Here is a 17,793-nt window from a genome sequence, read left to right as displayed (position 1 = left end):
ATTTTTCCCCATCCGCAAAATAAAACCCAGGCTTTTCTTCTGCTGCCCCTCCCCCACCAAGTCACCTACGTGTCCTCAGATTGAAATGGGTCTCTGCCGACTGCAACTGGGGAGGGGGTCAGCGCAAGTAAAGCTCCAATGAAATCTAACAGTCCCCCCTCGCCCCCCCCACCCCATATTTATCATTCAACACAAACAGAAGCAACTTTTTTTTCCTTTAAATTTATTTGGACAAAATTTATATGAATTCAGATTTTTTTTTAAACAATGGTTGAAGGCAACCCTTCAACTATCACCACCCTGTTCCTGTGCCCTGAGGAAGCTGGCCTTCTTTTGAGCAATACGATCCTTTCTCTGTTCCAATGACAACTTGGGACGGTTCCACCTACAATATGAACAAAATAGTTATGCTGTTTGCAGTTACCTTACGCTACAGGCAAAAAATTCACTTCCAGTACTGTAGTTACATTATTTAAGCTGAAAATGGACAGCCAGTGCAAAACATCATATATAATGAATTGAATAACCTTAATCCAAACAGTAATTGTAACCTTACCACTACACTCATGTTAGCATTAAACTATGACGTACTACTTGGTTTTATCTTTAATTTCACTGAATGCATAGTTAGCACCCAAATGGCCTATACATACAATTTATGGCTGAGTTAAAGTAACTTTGGGTTTATATTTGAATTTATTCTTAAAAACAAATTGCATCTAGTTATTCTTTTTCTGAAGTGGGTGGAAGCAGAGTTGGTTGCATCAGTATAAAAGGTGAAGAGGGCAAGTAGTTGTAACAAAACTGAAAAGTTGGGATGCCCTAGATAAACAAGCTACAAACAATGCAAATAAGAAATTGAAAAGGCTAAAAGATAAGTATTTTAGTACGGTTGGAGCAAAAGAAGGTGGAATGTTAATTTGAATTACCTGCAAACAAAGTGCAGAACGATTACATAAAACATTTTAAATAAAGACATTAACAGAACATGCAAGTATCAAAGATAATAAAGTAACAACTTGCATTTATAAAGCACCTTTAATGTAGAAAAACAACCCAAGATGTTTTACAGAAACAATCAGACAAGGATTGCCGCTGAGCCACAGACAACATTAGGAAGGGTGACTAAAAATTTGGTCAGAGGTAGGTTTAAGGAGTGTCTGAAAGTAGGAGGTGGAGAGGTTTAGGGAGGGAATTCCAGGGATTAGGGCCTGGATGGCTGAACACACGGCCATCAATGGTGGGGCGAAGAAAGTAGGGAATGTGTGAGAGTTCTCAGGATTATAGTGCTGGAGGCAGCCAGAGATAGGGAGGGGTGAGGTCAAGAAGGGATTTCAACAAGAATTTTAAATTGGAGATGGTAGAGGACCAGAAGCCAGTGTAGATCATGCGAGCATAAAGGTGATGGGTGTGCAGGAGTTGGTGTGAGTTAGAAAACGGGCAGCAAAGTTTTGGCTGAGTTGAAGTCAGCCACGAGAGCATTGGAATCGTCCAGTCGGGAGCTGTCACAGGCATGGATGAAGGTTTCAGCAGCATGTAGGCAGGAGGCGGAGACTAGCAACGTTACAAAGGTGGAAGGAGGCGGCCTGTGTGACGGAAAGGACAAGGGGTCGGAAGTTCAGTTCGAGTCAAATAGGATGCCGAGGTTGCGAACAGTCAGTCAGTGTCAAGCTGAGACAGTGGCTGAAGAGGGGTGGAGTCTGCACAGGTAAGGAGTTTGTGGTGGGGGCCGAAGATGATGGCTTTAGTCTTCTCCATGTTTAACTTTAGGAAATTGTGGCTCATTCAGGACTAGACATCAGACAAGGAGGCTGACAACACAGAGGCAGCTATATGTCGTCGGCATACATGTGGAATGAGGCGCCACGTCTTTGGATGGTGTTGCTGAGGGGCAGAATGTAGATAAGGAAGAGGCCAAAGGTAGATCCTTGGGAGACTCCAGAAGTAACAGTACCAGGGTGGGGAAAGAAGCCGTTCCTGGAGAAACGATGGCTAGAATTGGCTGGGTAAGAGTGAAACCAAGCAAGGGCAGTGGAGGAGAAGTGCTGACGTCACCAGTCAGAAAGTGACGCGGCACAGGGGAGGCAGCTGATTGGTGAGTAGGTTCAGGTGAGTATTTCTACCATTTTACTGTAAGTAAAGTGATAAGAAAGGGAAGGTCTGCAGGTTTTATAGCAGGTAGTGTTTTGTTTTTTTAGTGTACCTAGGTCCCTAGTATAGTTAACATTTTCTAATTTCAACGTAATTTAAAAGGGGTAACTAAGCTAAGGCAAGTCATGGCAGCAGACCTCGCACCCGTGATATGCCCCTCCTGCAAGATGTGGGAAGTCATGGACACTACCAGTGTCCCTGCCGACCATGTGTGCAGGAAGTGTGTCCACCTGCAGCTACTGACCGATCGTATCTCGGAGCTGGAGCTGCGGGTGGACTCTCTGTGGAGCATCCGCGATGCAGAGAAACTCGTGGATAGCACGTTTAGCGAGTTGGTCACACCGCAGGTAAAGGGAGTACAGGCAGGAAGTGAATGGGTGACCACCAGGCAGAGTAAGAGGTGCAGGCAGGTAGTGCAGGGATCCCCTGTGGCCATCCCTCTCTCAAACAGGGATACCGTTTTGGATACTGTTGGGGGTGATGGCTCACCAGGGGAAGGTGGCAGCGGCCAGGTTCATGGCACCATGGCTGGCTCTGCTGCACAGGAGGGCAGGAAAAAGAGTGGCAGAGCTATAGTGATAGGGGACTCGATTGTAAGGGAAATAGACAGGCGTTTCTGCGGACGCAACCGAGACTCCAGGATGGTATGTTGCCTCCCTGGTGCAAGGGTCAGGGATGTCTCGGAGCGGCTGCAGAACATTCTGGAGGGGGAGGGTGAACAGCCAGTTGTCGTGGTGCATATAGGTACCAACGATATCGGTAAAAAACGGGATGAGGTCCTATAAGCTGAATTTAGGGAGTTTGGAGTTAAACTAAAAAGTAGGACCTCAAAGGTCGTAATCTCAGGATTGCTACCAGTGCCACGGGCTAGTCAGAGTAGGAATGACAGGACAGCTAGGATGAATACGTGGCTTGAGAGATGGTGCAAGAGGGAGGGTTTCAAATTCCTGGGCCATTGGAACCGGTTCTGGGGGAGGTGGGACCAGTACAAATTGGACGGTCTGCATCTGGGCAGGACTGGAACCAATGTCCTAGGGGGAGTGTTTGCTAGTGCTGTTGGGGAGGGTTTAAACTAATGTGGCAGGGGGATGGGAACCGATGCAGGAAGTCAGTGGGAAGTAAAGTGGTGACAGAAACAAAAGGCAGTAAGGGAGAGTGTACAAAACATGACCGGACAGATGGTCTGAGAAAGCAGGGCAAAGACCAAGGGAAGTCTAGATTAAACTGCATTTATTTCAATGCAAGAAGTCTGATGGGCAAGGCAGATGAACTCAGGGCATGGATGGGCACATGGGACTGGGATGTTATAGCTATTACTGAAACATGGCTAAGGGAGGGGCAGGACTGGCAGCTCAATGTTCCAGGGTACAGATGCTGTAGGAAAGATAGAGCAGGAGGTAAGAGGAGGGGGAGTTGCGTTCTTGATTAGGGAGAACATCACGGCAGTAGTGAGAGAGGATATATCCGAGGGTTCGCCCACTGAGTCAATATGGGTAGAACTGAAAAATAAGAAGGGAGAGATCACGTTGATAGGATTGTACTACAGACCCCCAAATAGTCAACGGGAAATTGAGGAGCAAATATGTAAGGAGATTACAGACAGCTGCAAGAAAAATAGGGTGGTAATAGTAGGGGACTTTAACTTTCCCAACATTGACTGGGACAGCCATAGCATTAGTGGCTTGAATGGAGAGAAATTTGTTGAGTGTATTCAGGAGGAATTTCTCATTCAGTATGTGGATGGCCCGACTAGAGAGGGGGCAAAACTTGACCTCCTCTTGGGAAATAAGGAAGGGCAAGTGACAGAAGTGTTAGTGAGGGATCACTTTGGGACCAGTGATCATAATTCCATTAGTTTTAAGATAGCTATGGAGAAGGATAGGTCTGGCCCAGAAGTTAAAATTCTAAATTGGGGAAAGGCCAATTTTGATGGTATCAGACAGGAACTTTCAGAAGTTGATTGGGAGAGTCTGTTGGCAGGCAAAGGGACGTCTGGTAAGTGGGAGGCCTTCAAAAGTGTGTTAACCAGGGTTCAGGGTAAGCACATTCCTTATAAAGTGAAGGGCAAGGCTGGTAGAAGTAGGGAACCTTGGATGACTCGGGAGATTGAGGCCCTAGTCAGAAAGAAGAAGGAGGCATATGACATGCATAGGCAGCTGGGATCAAGTGGATCCCTTGAAGAGTATAGAGATTGCCGGAGTAGAGTTAAGAGAGAAATCAGGAGGGCAAAAAGGGGATATGAGATTGCTTTGGCAGATAAGGCAAAGGTGAATCCAAAGAGCTTCTACAAATACATAAAGGGCAAAAGAGTAACTCGGGAGAGAGTAGGGCCACTTAAGGATCAACAAGGTCATCTATGTGTGGAACCACAAGAGATGGGTGAGATCCTAAATGACTATTTCGCATCGGTATTTACGGTTGAGAAAGGCATGGATGTTAGGGAACTTGGGGAAATTAATAGTGATGTCTTCAGGAGTGTACATATTACAGAGAGGGAGGTGCTGGAAGTCTTAACGCACATCAAGGTAGATAAATCTCCGGGACCTGATGAAATGTATCCCAGGACGTTATGGGAGGTTAGGGAGGAAATTGCGGGTCCCCTAGCAGAGATATTTGAATCATCGACAGCTACAGGTGAGGTGCCTGAAGATTGGAGGGTAGCAAATGTTGTGCCTTTGTTTAAGAAGGGCGACAGGGAAAAGCCTGGGAACTACAGACTGGTGAGCCTGACATCTGTAGTGGGTAAATTGTTAGAGGGTATTCTGAGAGACAGGATCTACGGGCATTTGGAGAGGCAGGGACTGATTAGGAACAGTCAGCATGGTTTTTGTGAGAGGAAAATCATGTCTCACGAATTTGAAGGGGTAACCAAGAAGATAGATGAGGGCTGTGCAGTAGACGTGGTCTACATGGACTTTAGCAAAGCCTTTGACAAGGTATCGCATGGTAGGTTGTTACATAAGGTTAGATATCACGGGATCCAAGGTGAGGTAGCCAACTGGATACAAAATTGGATTGACGGCAGAAGACAGAGGGTGGTTGTCGAGGGTTGTTTTTCAAACTGGAGGCCTGTGCCCAGCGGTGTGCCTCAGGGATCGGTGCTGGGTCCGCTGTTATTTGTTATTTATATTAATGATTTGGATGAGAATTTAGGAGGCATGGTTAGTAAGTTTGCAGATGACACCGAGATTGGTGGCATTGTGGACAGTGAAGAAGGTTATCTAGGATTGCAACGGGATCTTGATAAATTGGGCCAGCGGGCCGATGAATGGCAGATGGAGTTTAATTTAGATAAATGTGAGGTGATGCATTTTGGTAGATCAAATCGGGCCAGGACCTACTCCGTTAATGGTAGGGCATTGGGGAGAGTTATAGAACAAAGAGATCTAGGAGTACAGGTTCATAGCTCCTTGAAAGTGGAGTCACAGGTGGATAGGGTGGTGAAGAAGGCATTCAGCATGCTTGGTTTCATTGGTCAGAACATCGAATACAGGAGTTGGGATGTCTTGTTGAAGTTGTACAAGACATTAGTTAGGCCACACTTGGAATACTGTGTACAGTTCTGGTCACCCTATTATAGAAAGGATATTATTAAACTAGAAAGAGTGCAGAAAAGATTTACTAGGATGCCACCGGGACTTGATGGTTTGACTTATAGGGAGAGGTTGGATAGGCTGAGACTTTTTTCCCTGGAGAGTAGGAGGTTTAGGGGTGATCTTATAGAAGTCTATAAAATAATGAGGGGCATAGATAAGGTAGATAGTCAAAATCTTTTCCCAAAGGTAGGGGAGTCTATAACGAGGGGGCATAGATTTAAGGTGAGAGGGGAGAGATACAAAAGGGTCCAGAGGGGCAATTTTTTCACTCAAAGGGTGGTGAGTGTCTGGAACGAACTGCCAGAGGCAGTAGTAGAGGCGGGTACAATTTTGTCTTTTAAAAAGCATTTGGACAGTTACACGGGTAAGATGGGTATAGAGGGATATGGGCCAAGTGCAGGCAATTGGGACTGGCTTAGTGGTATAAACTGGGCGACATGGACATGTTGGGCCGAAGGGCCTGTTTCCATGTTGTAAACTTCTATGATTCTAGGATAAACAATGGCATCCCAGATAAAATGGTTCTTCCGAAAAGCGGGGAAGGGAAGATGTACGCAGTGGTGAGATCAGGCTAAAGGTGAGGGAAGAAGCAGAGACCAGAGCAAAAGCACAGCCAACCACTTGGGAAATTATAACTCCACCCCCATTCTGTTCAAAACAAGGGAAAGAGGTTAATAGGCATGTTGGCCTGTGGTTTTTCCTCTTTTTGGGACTGGCATTTTTTTAAAATTTTATTTCAGACCTCCTGCATCTACTGGTTTTCCTCCCCTCTCAACTGTTTCCTATTTTATGCATGAGCAGTTCGCAGGCCTTTTCATTAAAGCTACCAGTGTGTTCTTTAGTCTGTTCATTGATAATACAAAGATCTTCAGCAAGGCAAATGGTTCCCTGTTTTTCTATTAAAACAGATGGCAGGCTATTCAAGGCATTAACTTCACGTCCGTGATTGCAGTATGTTTCCTTTGCCCCCTTTGTTTTCAACCCTACTAAAAAGTTCTCTTATTGTTCAGTTCTGACGAAAAGTTACACCCAAAACATTAACCCCTCTCTAAGATGGAGCCGCTATGCATTTCCATTTAAAAAAAAAGTAGCTTGTTTCAGGCAAGCATCACGTACGGTAGGAAGGCAACTTGAGTAGCCCACGTGGATTCACGTATGACATATCCGAGACAGCATTGGTCTAATTTAATTTACTAGTAACGGTTGCGGGGAGGGGGGGGTGGGGGGGCGTTTGCTTTAAAGTGGATGCTGGACAATAAATCACATTCAGCTGTGTGTAGCTTCCATCCTTAAGTAGCCTGCTAAGGCTCACATACTTCACTCCAGTGGTTGTTCTAAGTATAAGAGATGCTTTGGCCCACTGATCTGTATGTAGCAAGAGTCAACACCTTTTAGGATACCCAAAGCAGAATGTGATATACTAACATGGTTTATCTACTAGCAAATTTGCCTACCATTTCACTTATAAGTAAAAATTTTTGCACTCTTCAAACTACCCTAGCAGAGTTTTTATAGTCTGTGCTGCAGCTGAAACATCTAATATTCTATCTGTAAGATCACATCTTGTCCTGAAATGAGGGCTTTTCTTCGATTCAATAAAAAGATTGAAGGTTACATTTTACCTTCGGATGAACAGTTTTCTGAGCGCAATATTTGTATACAATACCTCTTTTTCTTTACTTCTTTCTTGGGCTTCTTCTCATGAATAGGGTTTTCTCTGATAGCAGCATGAGCTTTCTTAAACAAATCCTCCACCTATGAAAGTAAAAAAAAAACTCAATGCTAAAAAAACTTGCACCAAATATTTTCTTCGAGCTTTGACAATACGATATTTTTCCCAAATCTAATCAGTTTTTAAAATTCATTCTCGTGATATGGACGTCACTGACAAGGCCTTTATCGCCCAGAGAATGTAGTGATGGGCCTTCTTGAATCGCTGCAATCTTGGAGTAAAATTTTATCTTTTTAACATCATTTTGTTACATCATTTTTTCTTCTCATTCACTTTTCTATCTGGCTATTTTCTACTTAGTTATTCAATCATGTTATGCAAAAATCTTCTCCCCAAGTACATTCTATCAAAAAATTATTCAAAATACAATCGTACTTGCCCATCCAACTCTCCAAAAATAAAATTTAATATGAAATTCAACAATTCTGGGGGGAAACAATTTACCTAACCCCACCTTCCAATCGCAGCAATAACTTCTCCCCCTTCCCCTGTGCCCCCCCCCAAACGATGTAGCCCAGGCCCAAAAAACACTACCTCTGTTCCATCGCCTCTCAATCGTGCAAGGTCTAGCCTACCTAGTTCTTAACCAAACAGTGCTGCGAGTCTCACAAACTACCATGGCCCAGCCTTCCTCGTAACACATGCACAAAAAGAGCACAACTGTTGTGAGGTTGCGAGAATGTAATCCAGCCACCAATGCCAGAAGTCACTGTACATTTAGGTATGTCGCTTGTAAAATGAACTATTAGGACACAAAAAAGTAATATGTAGCCAGACTAAGTATAAAAATCCATCCATACCATAGTAAAATTTTGGTGAATTATAAAATGACTAACATAACCAGTGTCCCTTACCTAAAACTTTTATTTCCCAAATTTGCATTTGTAGTAGGATTCTGAACATTTAACTACAAGTGTACTAGCCTCACCATAAAAATGTATTTATTTAACCAGCCTCCAGTAAAGAACCTCAGAACACATTTTGGCTTTATTTTATCATCCAACCCCTCTAGACAAATAATACTCATAAGACCATGTTCTTTACGTTTCCCTTACACCCTCCCAATTACAAGCCCTGGGTACAAACACTTTGGTTGCAGAGGACAGTCTGACAGGGTCTAGTGTATGCTTACTAAATAACTAATAAACAGGAAGATTACAATTTCTTACCATGTCAGCTGTGATTCCATGTTTGACGTACTGAGAAAACTGCTTTTTATAAGCATCCTCGTCCTCATCCATCAGGTAGCGCATATACTCCGCTATATTCAACCCAAAGATATGTTTACGATGGACTTCAGGATTAAATTCCTTGCTCTCAGAGTCATAACCAGGGAATCGCTTGGTGCTGGAAAAGAAAATGTACCAGTGTAGTATTCCACTTATTTTTCTGTTTTGCTTAAGTTATGAACTGCTATCAGTCCCATCTTGAAACAAAATTAACATCAAGTGCAAACCAAGGACTAACTAAAGTAAGCGGTCAAAATCATAAAGCAGCTACAAGCATTTTTAATAACTCAAAATAAAATAACTCAGTTACAGAAATGTAATTAGGAACTTGAATTGTGTTATTTTAATACAGACTTATAAGAACAGTCAGAGACCATGACAACATTATTCAGATTAGTTGCTAATGTTGTTCATGTCAACCACTTGGCGTGACCTATCCAAATGTTTGTTCCTGGTAAGAAAGTGCCTCACCTCGAAGGTATAGTCGAGGTCAGGAATTAATAGAGTTATGGATGCAATCCCCTATATGCTACACCAGTTTCAGAAAGACTCACTGTCAAAAGCAGCCTTAGTTTTATCAAGTTTACACTGTTCATTACAATTCAAAATTAAAGTCTGAAATAATGAAACGCCACCAAAATCAAAATCCGACCCATTACCTGAACATCTCCCATACCTGTGTGGAATAGACAGGCCACCATCCACTGCACCTTTCAAAGCTCCAAAGACTTTGTTGCCTGTGGTGGTTCTGGCAAGCCCAGCATCCAGGTAGCAGGTGAAAGCACTAGGCTGTCCATCAATGCTTTCCACATTGTATTCATCACCGGTCACCTCCACCTGACCCTCATAGATCTTGTCCAACCCAAATTTGTGCAGCAGCTTTTTTTAAAAAGAAGAAATGTTACAGGTCTTATCTAGCTAAAAGTAAACCCATAATAACATTGCTCAGAATGTTGCCTCGTCCAGAATCAGGCTTTAGCATTAATAAATTAGCACCATCAATTGTATAACTGTGTTACAATGTACATGGCATACAAATTTTGTGTAAATCATGCAGTCAAATTTTTTTCACCAAAACCCCTTTACACAAGGCAAACCGTATGACTAGGGACACAATGGGATGAGGCGGGGGGAAAGATGTTTGGTTCCAAGATTGGGATTAAAGCACACTGTTATGCAGAATAGAGGAAGGTTTATTTCCTGACCTATGCTGTAGCCAACTTAACGTGGGAGTGCTTGATGCTGACATTAGGTACCAAAAGCAAGGTGTTCCCCCACTCCTTGACACACAATACTCGCCAAACACTTACAAAGATAACTATCTGCGGATGCTTCCTTTTGAACCAAAAGGCCAAATTAAAGAAAATCCATGTATGTGCATACGCAGTTTCGATAAAGAAATATGGAACAGGATTAAGATTGAAATTTCAGATGCCAACCTTCATGACCAGAGTGCTACATTTCCCAGGAGCAGAGTCTTGATACTGACTAAAGACAGAAGTCATCATCTTTGGCCAAGACAGAAGTCATCATCTTTGGCCAAGCCACAAGCTCTGCACCCCTGCGGCCAATTACACCCCCCTCCCTGGCCATGCACAGGGCAGAACCAGACTGTTTGCAACATCAGCTTCTTATTCGACCCTAAGCTGAGCTTCCGACCCCATGTGCTCTCCATGACAAAGACCACCTGCTTCCACTTCCTCAATGTCCCCCCCACCTCTGCACATGTGTCACTGAAACTCTCATCCATGCCCTTCTCAGCTCCAGACTCAACTATTCCAGTGCTCCCATGGCTGGTCTTCCATTCTCCACCCTCCATAAACAGTATGACTAGGGACACAGTGGGGTGAGGCAAGGGGAAAAGATGTTTGGGCATCGAAAATTCTACTGCCCCTATCCTACCCTGCACCAGTTCCCGTTCACCAATCACCCCTGTCCTTCCTGACCCATATTGGCTTCCAGGCTCCCCTTCAAACATAAAATATTCTTCATCGTGTTGAAATCCCTTTAGGGCCTGCCCCTCCCTATCTCTGTAACTTCCTGCATCCCTTCAACAGTGGGATTAAGAATGCTTCCGCAACCCCCCCCCCCCACTTTGGGTCCGGTGGAAAGCACGCGCCCCCTCCCTCTGAGAGCCTCGTTCCCATCCCGTGCTTTATAGTCCGGTTCCTAGAGGCAGCGCTGTGCCGGAGGAGAGCCTGGAGCTGGGAGGAAGTCAGGCAGCGCCTCCCACAGCACACAGGGTTCGGCTTGACAGAAAGTAACCAATGTGCGGCAGAACAGGACATCTGTTAATGGTGTAAATTCCTCAGTTAGTGTTAAACCTGCCCACCCCCACCCACCTGTGCTGCCTCTCTGCTCTCAGCCGACCCAAATGTGCCCTCTGTATTTGAGATGAAACCTAGCAAGGCATCCGCGGACACCCAGCCCGAGCACCAGGCCACAATAGATTACTCTGGCTGAGGCCACTGGGCACAGGGCCCGTGAGTTAATCCGCCCTGTTTCCATGTTAAAGGCGTTACATAAACACAAATTGTTGTTGATGATACTAATGGTAGTTCAGATGTTTTGCAGTGTGAACAGGTCAAATTTGGTGACCAAAATCTCCTGTATATATTTAACGCTACTGCAATAAATAGGCCAATGCAAAGACCACCATAAAACTTATAGCCAAAACCTCAGATTTTGTAGTCTGTTATTTAAGACAAGAATAATATGCATCACCAGTAGCTTTACTACATTAAAAAGAACACTTGGTGGTTAACTGTCATTAAAATTTAAGTATTAAAAGTATAAAAGATTCAGTATGTTTCATATACAGAATCTGAACTAAGGAGATTGTTCTAACAAGCGTAACTGACCATCTCAAAAATAATTTCGATCAAACCAAGAGACTTAAATCATACCAGCAAAAATCAAGGGAGCTTCTTAACTTACCCTACGGGCAAGAAGCAGCCCAGTGCAATAAGATGCTGCATAGTTTGTGAGACCAACTTTTATGCCGTACTTGGGTAATTCATGGCCATAGGCAGCACATACAATCATATCGCCCTCAATCTTAGCATATGCAATCTGTAAAATAAGAAGTCACCATCATTTTGTAGTGCATTAATGTAGAATACCCTGCGACTTGCATGCTATTACACATTATTAAAAATCTGAATACACATTAGTTTACTCACTTTCTGACAATAGCTCCTATTAACACTGAAAAGAGATTAATAATGCAAGTCCTTTACCTGGCATATGATGTCCCGGTTGGTGAATCGTACAATCATCCGGTACTTTGGAGTGTTGTACTTGTTCTTATCTTGTACCACCAAGCGTTTTCGTGCAAAGTAATCAGTCTTTCCCTCTGGAAATGGGAGAAAGAAAACTTTAGGACACTGTCCCACCACTGATTGTAGGCACTTTGCATATCAAAAGATGGCTTTGAAAGGTAGGAACTGACAGATTCCCCAATCAACTTGCCTCTCCTCCTCCTAAATTTCACTTGGTACCGCTTGAAGTACGCCTTGCTTTTCACAACTTTAACAAATCCCTAAAGGTTGGAGGAGAAAGAATACAGTTAGTGTTGCAAAAACTTAAGTGTATGGTGAACGTATCCAAAAATCAATTGAAGCGCTTAACCAAACTGTCACATATCCTAGCTGTTCCAAAAATATATCACTGTTATACTTATGCCATTTTTACTGAATCAGAGTTCCTTGAAGGATGATCTTTTGCATTCAGCCAATTAGATTGCTGCTCATGCTTCTGTTGGGAAGCATGCACATAGATTTCCACAAATGTGCACTTGTGCCCACACTGAAACTACCCTATTTGGATCGACTGGAGAAGCTGGGATTGTTCTCCTTCTTGCAGAGAAGGTTCAAAGGAGATTTGAGAGGTATTCAAAATCATTAAGGGTCTAGACAGTGTAGATACAGAGAAACTTGGCAGAAGGAACAAGAACCAGAGGACATAGATTTAAGGTGACTGGCACAAGAACCAAAGGTGACAAGAGGAAAAACTTTTTACACAGCGAGTAGTTAAGATCTGGAATGCACTGTCTGAGGGGGTGGTGGAGGCAGATTCAATCATGGCTTTCAAAAAGGAATTGAATAAGTACTTGAAGGGAAAAAATTTGCAGGGCTACAGGGAAAGGGCGGGGGAGTGGGACTAGCTGGATTGCTCTTGCAGACAGCTGGCACCTTCTGCGCGGTGACCATTCTATGATACTTGTTTTGAAATGCCGTATTTCCAAACAGTAAGTTAACAAAGTCACCCAAACTCACATTTACCATATCTGAACGATGAACAGTTTGGTCAACTAAAAGTAGTTTGGAGATTCCAGCTAGAAGTTGCAGTGAAGCCAGAAACCCTGCATCTGTACCCAATCTTAACAGCTCAGGGCAGAACAAAGGACTCTTTCCTATACTTCTGGGTCCGGTCGTCAAAGATAGCAACAAATCAGTCCCGAAAGGTGTGGCACAAGAGCTTTTAGATGGGGAGGCCAGTCTGGATTTTCAATTTCAAATAAGGCTACTCTTGTTGCAAAGGAATCGCAATGATCTCTCTACGTAGCGTTGGACATTTCTGCGCTTATTTCCATGTTTCCAATATCAATATCCTTTGAATCATCAGTTTTATTTGCTAAGCAACAGGAAAAGTGTTTTCATTAGCAATAAGCAAGAGAAAATTTGTGTAGAAAAAAGTCTGACACTTGAAATACATACAGATCAATCTGAAAAAACATAATGGGAAATAAAATGAAAATTCAACTAAAATTCTTTATTACCTACTTTCACTCACACACACACCATTAGTACTAGTTACACAGGTGAGCCTCTGTTTGAAATAAAAATAATTGCTCATCCAACACTGCTTTCTCTATGTATGGCATTATTGTAAATTGTGCACTGTCAAAATAATTGGACTTATCAAGTGCAGCAGACTGCAGGAAAGCAACCTCAGTCAGAATCAGTTGTTGGATGTCGTGGAGTTTGGATGAATATTGGTTGACGGGAGTTTTTTTGATTTATGTAAGTAAGATTTTTCCTACTTGATCACTTTTGGGAGTGAGGGTATAGGGGTTCAGTCCAGAGTGAAATATTGTCTCTTTTGTAACAGCTTCTGGACAAGTTTAGAGGGCCTCAAAGGAGGAGAGACAGAGTGGTTCAGGGAGGGAATTCCAGAGTTTAAATAAAGATGTGGCACCAGTATGTAATTTAAACACCCTTTCAAACTCTTCCTCAATTTATGACAAATTGCCCCGACCTGAGTTAGCTATCTTAAGACCAACACTATTGCCACACCTCAATCATCACCCTACCAGTTAAACACAATGCTCCCCGATCTTACCAGCATCTGTTTTAGTATAATACTTAATACTCTGTGCCCAGTAATATTTAAATCATGTCTTCATACTTTCGATGGGTCTTCTGCTTAAATCTGGCATTAAGGATATTGATGCTTTTTTAGATTTTGTGTTAAGTTTATTTCAGACTATTTACATGAAGCTGGACTTCACTACAAGCCTCAGTTAATAGGGTCACTGATTCAAATGGCTTCATTAGTGCAACAGACTTCCTCATTTTTGGCCTTGTCTGGTGAATTATCTGAGACAGTGTTACTGATACAGTTCTCATCACTTATAGCGGACGTGTTCGTGCAAACGCGATCTGCCTGCTATACGCAATTAAGCGAGTCTTTTCCAAAATCAAGTCCCTGGTGTGGATCTGGTAAGTCTCAAACACAAGTTTTCTAGTTATCACTCCAGGGCCCCAGTTTGCCAACTTACCCTAGTAATCATGAACCAGAAAGGATCTCCAGTTTCCAGGGACCATGTTCTTTTCACTGAAGGTATGTTCTGCTTTTAACTAGTATCACTAAAGTTAACCTTTTATAACCAACCAGGTATACAGCCATCCAACCATTAACATATCAGTGGGTGTGTATTTGGTAGTGCTGTGTAGCTCGATACAATGATGGAAAACAGAACATCTTCTGAGTTAACATACAGATTCAGATTTCAACATCTACATTGTCCAAGTGAAAGTTCTGCCTCTCCATTTAAAATAGGATGGTATAGTGAGGATAAGGTGTACTGTGTCCTAATACTCTACAAACTTTTGGACGAGCGGGACCTTGTAGCAAATCAGTTCTAATAAACCACGAAGCAAAAAAAAAATAATTCTCAATGTATTAATAATAGCACTGGTGCTCATCATTGGCACATAAATGACTTCCAGGCCACTTAGATCTAGCATTCACCGTAAGATTTTAATTGACAAATGGACCGACAAAATCAATTTATATCCTCTGCCATGGTCTTGCAGAGCAAATCCAGGCATTAACTGGACTTGTAACATTCTTAGGTTGGTGTCCATTTGTTTGGGCGCAAATTTACAGGAAATCCCGGACCAGTATCTCACTGAATCAGTGACAATTTACCACTTTGGAGAAAAATCTTTTATGATTGCTTTTGCCACATCGAAAACATTCCCTTTGGGTGATTTCATTTACTGCAATCTGTTGCTTGTTGATTCACATAATCAAAGCAATGCCCGGTGCAGTTTGCAGACCTGCATTTGAACTGAGCGCACACAGATCTGTCTGTAAGAACTTCTTGCAAATATAGATCAAATTGCAGTTTTTGGGCAGTGGCCTCAATTCGGCCAAAAACCGATCAACAAGACTCATCCTCCTGTTCTCTCTGACGGAATGTGAAATATTCAGTAACCAGAGATTTGGAACAGACATGTTCCTTCGCCAAATTTAGCACATAGTTTTCCACCTCGTTTAATCAAGCAACCAAGTTTTGCATTAAACTAAAAGTTTGACCCCAGTCGGAAGAATGGAGCATGTTTAGCAGCAGCCCGGACTTCATCTGCTACAACATACTGTCCCAGTCTTTCAACGTACTCATCCCAGTCAGAACCTTCTGGAAATTCCTGTCTTCCACTATGTTACACATATCGCACACATCGTCCTAAAAAGTTCTTTTATTTAAATCCCACATGCTCATTGCTACTTTGCATTATTATTTTAGTGAGAGGACATTTAACATACAGTCTAAGCACTATCTTTTCCAGGCTTCTCAAATGACAATCACCAATCCGACTACTAAAGGCATTTTTACATCAGAGGAGTGCAGCCGACATGCAATTCTCCCACTGTCGTCTGCACTTCTAAGGGGTAAACCACCCAAACTGCAGGAAAATGAAAATTCATGTCAAGATTAAAGCCTCTCATTGTAGCAAGCTAAACATACAGAGCTGGTCCCGCAGATTTACATTCCTGTATTTTGCGAGGATATTTTGGAAAATGTTACTTGTTAAACAGGTACTGTAGTGCAGTGGTTATGTTGCTGGACTCATAATCCAGAGAATGCAAGCTCAAATCCCACCATGGCAGTTTGAGAATTTGAATTCATTATTTAAAAAAATCTGGAAATAAAAAGTAGGCATCAGTAAAATTGACCCACCATGGCAGTTTGAGAATTTGAATTCATTATTTAAAAAAATCTGGAAATAAAAAGTAGGCATCAGTAAAATTGACCACGAAGCTGTTGAATTGTCATAAAACCCTAACTAGTTCACTAACACCCTTTAGGAAAGGAAATCTGCTGCCCTTACCCTGTCTGGTCTATATGTAACACCAATCTCAAACAATGTGGCAGACTCTTAACTGAGCTCTGAGGTAACTTAGCAAGCCACTTAGTCGTATCAAACTGCTTAGAGATGGGCAATGCCAGCCTTGCCAGCAATGCCCACATCCTGGAATGAATAAAACAAATATACCAACACTGTACCAGCACTAATAGCAAGACCAGCAACTACTGCAGAATACATTATTTATATTCAGAAAGTGTAACCCTCATCTTTAAAACTTACATTGATACTGGATAAAGAGACCTCAAAATGTACCATGTTTCAAGCCCTCACCGTTTAAATATCTTAAAAGACAATTATGTTGCACTAACTGCACCAAACTTAACAAAACTGCAGAGCATACTGTGTCTGATTTTTAAAAAATTGTTGCCCCAATACCCAAGAATATCAAACACTATATATGTAGCTTACATTTACAGTTTTGAACAATCTGACAGGCTGACAAATTGAGCCACTGGGTAAAGCAAAAAATACATAAACAGCATTTAAGCGGTTGTCCACAGAAGTATTGAAATTGCACTCAAATGTATCGACGCAAAGAGCTTAAAATTCTTACAAAGTTGGTACCAAACGTCAAATCAGATCATTAACTATTTGAGCACTACAACCCAAGACCCGAGGCCTAAGTTCAGCAAAAAAAAACACCCCTGGACAACCATCTATTTCACACGAAATAATTTAACCCAGTCTGCAATTATTCCACGGGAAAGGTAAACTGCAAAAAAAAAATGCATCCATTTAGCGCACAACATTCCGTTGTTCCCTATTTCCTTCACAAACTGCACTGCACTGCACTGAACTGAATCTGTGCCTGTCTCCCTGGAGCTGCCCAATGGCCACGTTGGGAACAGAGACATCAACAGCTGAACCTGGCTAAAATCTAACACCATCCTGCGCAACACAACACATTGTTCGCTTTCCGAAGGATCTGTGCAATCGCTGAAGATGTTAACAACGAGAACCGATATTTATTTTTGGGAACTACTGACCATTTTTAGTAGATTTTACCCTCTATCACCCGGGACCCAGGCGATTTTCTTGGGCAGGCAAATTCCGCCTAACTGGGAAAAGGCCGCTCATGATGCGCATGTGCGGTACGTAGACAGGTTTTTTTTTGTTATTAAAGTTCTGCCAGGAAGCTCCTCTGCTTCATAAAGTCTGGTCCATAAAGACCACAGCGCCCCCTGTCGTACAGGAGGACGGATCATACAGCTAAGCACCAAAACAATCGCACCGACCAAACTGCAGCATCTGAAAAAAGGTCAGCATGGTTCTAAAGAACTATCTGCACCTGAAATGTTACCCATAACACCAAATTGGGAGGTGTAGTCAATACTGAAGAAGACTGCGACAAATTATATTAAGTCTATTAGTAAACTTGCAGAATGGGCATGTAATTGGCAAATGAATTTCAATATAGTTAAGTGTGA

General features: G+C 42.5%; 1 protein-coding gene across 1 annotated transcript; it reads right to left on the bottom strand.

The window, feature by feature from the left end:
* Nucleotides 1–203: 203 nt before the first annotated feature.
* LOC137325154 (large ribosomal subunit protein uL18A) lies at nt 204–17,460 on the bottom strand. Its single transcript, XM_067989930.1, has 8 exons — nt 17,353–17,460; nt 12,180–12,249; nt 11,948–12,063; nt 11,646–11,780; nt 9,385–9,587; nt 8,649–8,826; nt 7,414–7,502; nt 204–385 (listed from the first exon to the last, which is right to left on the bottom strand). Exons 1-8 carry the CDS (start codon nt 17,353–17,355, stop codon nt 286–288), a joined length of 894 nt encoding a protein of 297 aa, XP_067846031.1. The 5' UTR covers nt 17,356–17,460; the 3' UTR covers nt 204–285.
* Nucleotides 17,461–17,793: the final 333 nt, after the last annotated feature.

Source organism: Heptranchias perlo, chromosome 9 (genome assembly GCF_035084215.1).
Source record: "Heptranchias perlo isolate sHepPer1 chromosome 9, sHepPer1.hap1, whole genome shotgun sequence".
Taxonomy (NCBI): domain Eukaryota; kingdom Metazoa; phylum Chordata; class Chondrichthyes; order Hexanchiformes; family Hexanchidae; genus Heptranchias; species Heptranchias perlo.
This window is presented reverse-complemented; position numbering and strand designations above follow the sequence as displayed.

Bases quoted from the DNA above. Each gene is read 5' to 3' on its own strand.
- LOC137325154 (XM_067989930.1), bottom strand. The intron at 7,503-8,648 runs GTAAGAAATTGT...TTACTTTCATAG, and splicing joins ATGGAATCACAGCTGACATG to GTGGAGGATTTGTTTAAGAA. The intron at 386-7,413 runs GTATTGTATACA...TTCATATTGTAG, and splicing joins AAAGAAGTAAAGAAAAAGAG to GTGGAACCGTCCCAAGTTGT.